Here is a 10,016-nt window from a genome sequence, read left to right as displayed (position 1 = left end):
TTTCATATGATAATAAATGAAATGAGTGAGGGGGCTGTTAAAAATGTAGTGCAAAGCCTCCGAACTGCTGAATGACAGGAGCACAAGGCTACTGTTTCAAATTCCAGGAATACATTTGTCATTTAGAGCACTCAGACAAGAATGTGGCATTATCAACCACACACACACACACACACACACACACACACACACACACACACACACACACACACACACACACACACACACACACACACACACACACACACACACACACACACACACACACACACACACACACACACACACACACACACACACACACACACACACACACACACACACACACACACACACACACACACACACACACACACACACACACACACACACACACACACACACACACACACACACACACACACACACACACACACACACACACACACACACACACACACACACACACACACACACACACACACACACACACACACACACACACACACACACACAGCAAAACACACCAAACACAAATCTAATTTAATATCTAGAGTTGAAATAATTTGGCTAAACATGATAAAATTCTACTTTACCTTCAGTATTTATTTATGTTTACAACAACATTTATTTACATATGATTTTTTTTTGACAACACTCATCACAGTTTAAGACTGATTAAAAAAAATGATAGTAAAAAATGAGTAATCTTGCATATAATAAAACGTAGCTTAATTCAAAAGGTACTTCTATACAGTTACACAATACACATTAATTGTAAAAAGCAGTAACCTTAATTATCAAACGTTAAACCTAAAAGTGTGTTTTTAATGACAGAAGTCTTCCAATGATTCATTGTGATGAGGTAGAAATGATCCTATTGAAACATTCGTGGTTATTGGTAACACTAGACAGTGGCTCCTCTGCAGCTTCATGACACATTTGTGGATATTAAACTCATTCCTTTGCCTCAAAAACATTTGAGCGGTGCATCCGTCTATTGGCTGATGTCCAAAAAAGATGAGTGAAACAAGGGTTTTGCAAAGATTTAGTGCATGCTGAAAGTCTCGAGCATGTAAACATGGAGACATACAGTAGGCCTTGTCCACACGGACCCGGTAGTTTCTGACACCGGAGTTTTGTTAAAATTAATTCTCCGTACACACGAGCGGTTTAAAAAGAATACCGGCGTACACACGCATGTGTCAAATCCACCAGCAAGTGATGTAATATACACGTAGTACACATGCCAAAGCAATAGGTGTCGATGTAAGTTGAAATGGTAAGGCAATTTCATCCAATCACAGAGTAGCTAATAAGCGTGGTAATGCAGCAGCAACAGCCACACCATTTCGTGTGGAGAGACAGTGAGGTGGAGCTGCTCCTCAACGTAACCATTGAATATAAAGTCACGAAAATGTCTGAAAGTGTCGACTGGGCCGATAAAAAAGAAAATGAGCTCTATGACATCCTAATATAGCCGACAGCATGCCAATAAATAGCCTCATCTTTCTCACCTCTACCATTTGTATCACTCTGTTGCGCTTGTGACAGCTGTGCCGTAAACAATGGAAATAATCACGGTTGTCATGTCCACACGCAACTGCTGAAACCCCCGTTAGCTAAACACCTGCCTGTGGACCCCGGGTACAAACAATCATGGTTGCAGTGTTCCAAAAACACGGCTGCGTGTGGACGGACCAGTGCAACTACCGGGTCCGTGTGGACAAGGCCATAAAGGGAGTTTGATTTGTTGGAAACGCAGTACCTCAACTAGAAAAATGTGCTTCTATTTTATGAACTTTGAGTCCTTATAGTTTAAATTGTATCCTCATCAGTTTGGTTTTAAAGGGTTAATAGGTTAGCATGAACGCTACCCTGAGAGATCAAACTTCATTACTAGGATGTCCCCTGTTCGTTGGTCTTGAACGAAGGGAGGAAGGGAAGGTATTGGAAACATTTATACCGTTTAAAGATGCCGTTACAGAACGGGATATCGTAGCATGACGGGTCACAAAAGTTTGTGTTTTCCTGTTTGTCTTTGTCCTGCCAGCTTTTGATACCCCGCTCTTTGTCAGTGCCTGGAAAAGAAAAAAAGGAACAGTTTAGCTGATAGTGGTTTTATGGTTGTTGGATGACGTAAGGACTGTTCTCATACCTGGAATAGTGTTATCCAAAATAAACCCAAAGAATCCTCCAATAAACATGTGGGTGGTGAAGAGCACGACAATCACCTGGTCCAGCTCTTTTATTCCTTTAGAGAAGAAAGGGAAGGAAATGGCTTTTTGTTACTGAAGTAGCTTCTGAAATAACAACTATAAATCTTGTGGCCAGGTTCCCTTTGCTCTGGGATGAACTTAGCCCTGGCCCCTCTCCTCCTTCACACAGAGGTCAAGGGAGCAGGTTTAAGTTCAGTCTAATAAAATGTAAAGAAAAACAAGTTCCCTCAAACTAACAGCAACTGCGGTCTGACAGTAAATCCTTTAGTACCAGATAAAAAGCTAATCCTCACAGAGTCACGTCTGATGCATCTGTTGGACGGATTTCAAAACTGCTTTCTGGCTTTCTTGACCAGACAAGCCGTATCTATGTTAATGGCAATTTCATCATCAGGAGTAAATACTGAATAGTTGAAGGTTGACTGCAATCAGTTATCGGAAATGAAAAGGAATTTTAAGGAACAGTTTATCCATTAAAAAAAAAGTGACCAGGAAGATTTGGATGTTTTGATTGAGTTTTTATGGGATATTTGTCTTAGAAGTCTGTACCAGTTCATACTACCATGATCTGTTTAACATTATGTGGTATACCCGAGAGGATCCAAATATACCCAGCTGTGATCAAATGCCTTTGTCAACCACATCAGGGAGTGCTAAGTGTTCATTGAGTGTCAAGGTTAAGGAATGAGTGGATTAGCATGCTGTTTCAATCAGCACTTCCTTATTGGTTCTGTGTCGGACATTGCTGGGTCTTTTTGGTTAAAGGAACACAGTTGAGGCTGTGGCTCAGTGGTTTAGTGCGGTAATCTTCGGATCAGAGAGCACTGGTTCCATTACCGCAGCGTTCACCATGCCGTGGTGTCCCTGGGAATGATAATTCACCCCAAATTGCTTTGTGGGGATTGTCCACAGTGCTGAATGTATGCAAGTCACTTTGGATCAAAGCTTCTAACAAGCTTTGGACATGGGAAACCACCCCCCAAAAAAAAGGCCCCTGGTTTATAAATTTAAAACCAGGTCAGTGGTTGCTGAGACAAATCATAGACTGGATTTCATAACAATGACGGATCAATCGGATGGTCATTTGTCATTTTGACGTATGGACCATGAAGTAATTCACAGTTGTTGGAGGGTCACAGACTGGAGGCCTTGGAGCCAATCTACTATCCTCTCTGAAGCGGAGCTGCCCTGTGGAGCAAGTATCCTTTCCCTGTGACATAGTGTATGTTACTTGCCTAAAGAGAGGTTTGCTCTTCAGTGTGTGTTCAGACAAACACACCAAAAACACATGATGTTTTTTTGTTGCAAAGGAATCATTCATTTGCTTCGTTTGGATTTGACATGAAAAGTGACCGACGACTGTAAAATGGACCGGACTTATATAACGCTTTATCAGACGACCCCTCAAAGCATATCATATACTACAAGTCATTCACACAGAGCAGTGCATCCTTGATCTAGGGAAATAACTTTCATACACGGTTATCGGGAGCACATCAGGGTTAGGTATCTTGCCCAAGGATACATCGACATGTTGACAGCTTTGGCTGGGATCGAACCCACAATCTCCTGGTGGAAAGGCGACCCCACTTCCTCGCAGCCACAGTCGCCCAGATGGATCTGTAAGACTTTCTCAATACTGCTAATTGAAACCAAGCACCGATACACTTAACGATGCTACTCTCCATCATTTTGGGCAAAAAATGTATAAAAATAACGTGAAGAGATTTAAAAAGATTCAACACGAGGTATTTTGTTTATTCTTTTCCAATGATAACCGTATAACGATATAGCTCTGCCTTTGAATGGTTTGATCGCCTTCATCACAGGAGCTGCACGTATCTCACCAGCTGTAGCGTAACACAAATAACTACATTACATCACCATTTGTCCAGCAGATTATCGGTCTTACAGAACTGATCCAATCTGGAATACTGGTTCTCCGATACCCATCAGTATTGCACAGTCCCTCTGTGTTCTTCTTTTCTCTCCATGCCCTTGCATATGCATAAAACACAAGCTTTTTCTCTATATTAATTAGCGAATGACAATAATTGAATTACAGACAACGGGAATGGCTAACACATCCCCTGCACAGGTCAATACATGTCCAGATATTTGATGTGTAAAGGTTTCCTGCTGGTTGATTCTCTGTAATCACTACACCGCTCAAATATCCGGAGTTTGCCCTTTGTGTGGTAACATGTGTTAACTGCCTCATGACGTTTTGTAAAAAATAGAAATATTGAATCAAGCATGGCATAGAGCGCTCACGTAGTTCAACAAACATAGTTCTGTTCAAAGAACCCATCCAAACATGTGCAGGAACACACACATTTCCTGCCCAGAGAGGGGCAGTCAAAAGTTCAAGGCACCCACTGAGATGGTTTTAAGTCTCACAAGCCTGTACATCTAAAGGCGTCTGGAGGAGAAGCAGTGTATTTACAGAGACAGGCGTCCTCATGTTTGGTGCTATCGGTGGAGTGTTGAGGCTGGGGAGAACTTTATCTGAGCCTGACAGTGACATGGGGGTTAGCCAAGAGGATTGGAAGGTAAGTAGCCTAGACGTAAAAGAACCAGACAACCCTCATGCCTAGTGTCCTACTCTGGATTAGCACTAGACACTGGCATCACATGACCCATGGGATCATGGTCTTATGTCTGCAGAGAGGAGCCGTTTAATCTCAAGGATTGCTCCTTTGATAGCACTTCATAGGAGGTGGCCACAGAGAAGCACTGGGACCCTGAAAGGCAGGGAGTAATCAGCTGATAGCCTGAGATCAATTTCTGATTAGATGTTAGAAATCCGATCGATCAGAAGTAATCTGATTTCATTTGTTGAAAAAAAAAAAAGTTTCATGGGTGGATTAGAGTAATTGGATTCTGTTTGAACTACCGGGTAACAAATGGACAATTACAACAATTACTTTCAGTGAAAAAAGGATTTTTTAGTAGATTTTAATGAACATTATTCTTTTTCTGCAGTCATAAATTACAAGTATTTGTAAAATAGACTTTCATTTATTCCTAAAACAATAAGTGGGTATATTTTAACAATAAATAACTCCTTTTGGTTGTATGTCTGTGCCAGCCAGTCAAGTAACCCTAACCCTAACATCCATGTTTGTCCGAAATCTCGTCACTTATTCATCATTTATTCCTTTCATCATAAGTTCATTGTTTAGTCCAAGAGGACATACAGTAGGTGCCAGATTTGACTAAATACCCTCCAGGCAATTATGAGATAAAGCATTCAAAAGAATAGCAAAAATCTACAGTTAAAAAAACGGAGAGATGATAATTATCAAATTGTAAAAATGGACTTCAACCCTGCAGCAGTTTTTTCAAGAATGAGTTTCCCTTTTTTGTAATCACCAACAATCTGTTCACGTCTAATGCAGTAGATGAGGATCCCCAGGGAGCTAATCATGGATAATCAGGGCTCTTAGAACTGCTCTGACCCTTAAAACTCTCTGTGCATGTCCATGCTGTGGGGGGAATAAAGGATTTCTGATTACGAAAAAGAAATAGTGACAATACCTTGATTATTAAATGCATGACACACTCAGCCTTAAACAGCAAGCAATAACTGAAGTCAAAAAGAAGGGTAAAAGGTTCACCATGGGGATTGGTTTAGTTACCCAACCAACTGGACCTATGTGGTTTGACCCGTGTAACAGGCATACAAACCACTTAACATTTCTCTCCCTGATGTGCATTTGGGTTCAGACAAACAATATCAAATGCAGAGTTAAGGACCAGGTAAGACAATTAAAAATGACCTTTGCCACTTTCAAATCCAGGCCAGAGATTAAAGGCAACCTGGTGTATGCCATCTGGGCCTGTAGGATTTGGAAACACCTTGGGCTCAGAAGCTTATGCTGCCAGAACCAATGCCATCTCCTAACGGGTAATCTGTAGGTGGAGCAGTGGGAGCACACAGCCTCCCAGTCCCTGGAAGAGAACCACATCGCTCCTCTGTCAAGGATTCAGACAGTTAGACCCATGATACATTTCTCAGCATAAGATAAAAACGGTCGACACATATTCTATTCCTTTGTGGGTGTTTATTAGTGAATGCATGTCTGAAAATCACCTGTGTCGATGATGCCGGGATTGGAGTGAAACCAGGTAGGTAAAACCAGACCGCTGAAGGTGGAGAAGCCAAGGATGAGCAGGTTACGGGACGAGTTGAGGTCCACATACTGGAGAGAAAGAGACACACACAGACACACACACACACACACACACAGTGAGACAGAGAGAGAGAGACAGAGAGAGAGCGAGAGAGAGAGAGAGTCTTAATTTTGTTTCTCTAGGCTTGCTGGCGGCCATTTCTGTTTTGTAACTTTACTAAAATGAGATTAGGAATAATTAACAACCTCGATAAAGGCCTGATTCCTATTTCATTCAAGGACTGACATTTATATGGTCATGAGTCATGATATGACGACTGACACCATCCTAGATAAACCCTGTCTATGAAATTATACAGAAGCAACATTTATTAAGTTCAAATACACAGATTGACTTAACACCCATGACAAAGAATCAAAGGAGCTTCAGTTCCATTTCTATTCGCTTCGGCACTTCCATATTTTCTCTATAGAGAGGACTTCGTCGTAAGTCCTAAACCCCTTAAACTTTACCACCTGCGGCTCTCTTTCCGCTAGAGGCCTGAAAGTGTGCGGATAACACAAGCCGAAGATATTTGCATGTTTTGTTCTAAGACATAAAATATGTAAGTATCCACTCCGAAAAAACTGTGAATAAATACTACTAACGTCATCACACCTACACAAGTCGCCTTTAGCTTAGAGGTAATGGCAGCCATACTTCCGTGATATAGTTTGTGTAGCGTTACGTTAGCATTTTATTTCTGTGAATTTGCGATGCAAAACGAACAGAAAGTACCCTGACCTTGTGTTGGCCACAAAACTAATATGGAGTGAGCTGGTCGCTGGAGAGGTGCCAGTTCTCCTCCTAGGCCACTGCCGAGGTGCCCTTGAGCAAGGCACCTAACCTCTATCTGCTCCCTTGGCGCCGGGTACCTGGCTGCCTCTCTGCTCTGCCACCTCTCCTCTGCATGTGGTTGTGTGTGCATGTATTTCCTCTGTGTTTGTGCATGTATATCCTCTGTGTGTGTAATGTGTGTCAACACAACAGAGTAGAGAAAGCAATTTCCCTGTAAGGGATGAATAAAGTATGTCTTCTTATTTTCTTACAGAAATCCAATGAGGAAATCCCATTGCACATTGTCAAGGGACTGCTTGCTATGCTAAAACAAATATTTCTCTACTGCACAACTCTGTACCCTCAATACTGTACCTCCCATACGTTTTAATACCTGTTATGAAGACTCAACGGAGCTTCAGTTCAACACACACTTAATAATCATAGGAACATAAATTCTTATCCTGTTGCTGGGAAAAACACATTATGGTAAAAAATACACTGCCTGGGTGGGACGTTGGCTCTCTAGACTTATGATTCAGTATTGCAATCATACAAAGTACATACAGGATATTCCTGTATTTTGATTTTCATATCCTGGCATAGCATATTCCCTCGACTCCTCGTAGCCTGGAATCTAAAGAACCCCCCACTGAAATACTCTAAGTTTTTAGTAGTGGTCTTAAAAGGAGCAGTTTGAGACATTTCAACAAAGCAGGCCAACAGTTACATTCTGTAGCCTGAAGTCTCATAAAAAGGGCTGACATAGTGGGTCCCATTTAGCATTGTAATATTTTATGTTTTCATCAAATGTTTCTGTCAGACTTCTGCTCCAAATAACTTCTCAGTGTGTGTGCTGGGAAAGCATTGGAGGGCTGGCGCTATGGTATTTATTTACGAGTAGATAAGGTCCATAAAATGTCTGCTGAAGGTCGATACATCAGTTTTTTATTTATCTGTACGAGAAAAAGCAGGGAAACCGGTTTGTGTTTTTTGCCAGGAAAATTTCCTGAATTTTAAAGCTTCCTTTAACTTGTTGACCAAACCCGGATTTGATCATTTACGCAACAAAGCGAAGACCTCGACTGAGCCATCATGATGCTAAAAAGCTTGTTCACATTTGTTTCTATTCTTCTTGACTACTGTACCACTGTTGCCTAACAAAAGCAGCCATTGCAAAGCTAGGCTGCCAGGGATTACACAAGACATTACACCTGAGATCAAATCTTGTTTTACACAAACTGCACTGGCTCCCTGTAACGTTTAAAGTCTTTCTCTCATGCTTAATGGCTTTTCCTCTTTTTATATCACAGGTTCCTTATTGATTTATGAACCTTGACGAACGCAGAGATATTTCATAGCTGCTCTTTTAACAGTTCCTTAAGTAACACCAAAAACATTTGGGTTTCTGCTTGATGGCTGTCTATGCAGGTGCGGAGACGCAACACGTTACAAACTATTTTGGAGTTTGGGAATAATTCTGAAATATAGATTGCAGCAAAGGAACTTTTCAAATCGAGTTACTTTAAGCCGTTTTTGGCAGAAATCAATAAAAATGTCAACACGGTGGAGCCAGAAAGAGAGACAGGAACAGGGAGAACTCTGTGCAAACAATCCACCTGTGGAAAATCAATCTGAGGGGGCGGATGGTGTATTGGGATTCTCCGAAATATTAAAAGAAATCAGAGGATTCCGTATGGAAACGGAAGGGAACTTCGGAGCCTTGGAAAAGGAAATAAACGAATTACGAGAACAAGGATGGATGTAGCAGAATTAAGAAATTGCGGAGAATGAGGACCGTGAAATCGATATGAGTAAAGTGCTAATCCACAGTCTGCGCCTACAGAAACAACTGGAAGACAAACGTGAGGATCTGGAAGGCCGTGCCCGGAGGTACAATCTAAGACTGTATTCAGTGCCTGAAAAATGTGAAGGGAACATCATGGTTGATTTTGTGCAAAACTTAATACGGGAGAAACTGGATGTTCACGATGAAATACAAATTGAAAGAGCACACCGGGCTATTGGGCCGCATACAGGGCATAACGATATAGTTTGTTTCCAAAAACACAACGCGAGGCAAAGGGTGTTGCGAGCTACCTGGGCAAAGAAGGACTTCGAGTGAATGATCGCAGAATATATTTCGATGAAGACTTCACTACCCAAGTGTTTAAGGAGCGTGCAAAATACAGACAAGCAAGAAAACAACTCCAGGAAAAAAGGATCAAGTCACCTGCAAGACTTAAAGTATTTGAGACAAATGGAAAAATCAAGATGTTTGAAAACCCTCAAGCCGCGGCGGAGGGTCTACGCGAGTACGGCATCAACATGGAAATACCAGCCGTAGTGCCGGACCTGGAGTCCACGCTGCAGGCAGCAGGCTGGCAGACGCCCCGCTGTAGGAGCAGGACAACGCCAGCAGGTGAGCTGATGACAGGCGTAAAGACATTACTGGATTCTTTAGATCGGCACGAAAGAGCAAAAGACTGGAGAAGGTATGTGTGGAATACTAAAACAAAGACAGGTATTTGATTGATTTTGAAACAAATGACTGAATCACTCCGAACCTTTACAAGATTTGTCAACACGGAGCATAAAATGTATGATTTTGAATACGATATCGACCCGGAGAATCATGTGTTAAGTCAGATCAATGACACGTGTGAATATTATACTGATGATCAATTTGATGACTGGATAATACATTTCCGTTAATGCATATCAGTTGTAGAAGTCTCTCTGCAAACTTTACCAAGATCAATGAATATTTGAATACATTTCAAAGTCAATTGAAACTGATAGCCTTATCTGAGACGCGGTTCAATCAAGAGAAAGGCATTGACTTTCATATTGGTGGTTATGAGT

At 41.5% G+C, this 10,016-nt stretch overlaps 1 protein-coding gene across 1 annotated transcript in view; it reads right to left on the bottom strand.

The window, feature by feature from the left end:
• Positions 1-564: 564 nt before the first annotated feature.
• si:dkey-106n21.1 (solute carrier family 23 member 2) overlaps positions 565-10,016 on the bottom strand; it is a 41,446-nt gene continuing 31,994 nt past the window's right edge. Inside the window, exons 10-12 of the mRNA XM_063875899.1 lie at positions 6,295-6,403; positions 2,138-2,233; positions 565-2,060 (exon numbers count right to left, since the gene is read on the bottom strand). Coding sequence (XP_063731969.1) covers positions 1,879-2,060; positions 2,138-2,233; positions 6,295-6,403 — 387 coding nt within the window. The 3' untranslated portion in view covers positions 565-1,878. The remainder of the gene's footprint in view (positions 2,061-2,137; positions 2,234-6,294; positions 6,404-10,016) is intronic.

This window comes from Eleginops maclovinus, chromosome 2 (genome assembly GCF_036324505.1).
Source record: "Eleginops maclovinus isolate JMC-PN-2008 ecotype Puerto Natales chromosome 2, JC_Emac_rtc_rv5, whole genome shotgun sequence".
In the NCBI taxonomy this organism is placed as follows: domain Eukaryota; kingdom Metazoa; phylum Chordata; class Actinopteri; order Perciformes; family Eleginopidae; genus Eleginops; species Eleginops maclovinus.
This window is presented reverse-complemented; position numbering and strand designations above follow the sequence as displayed.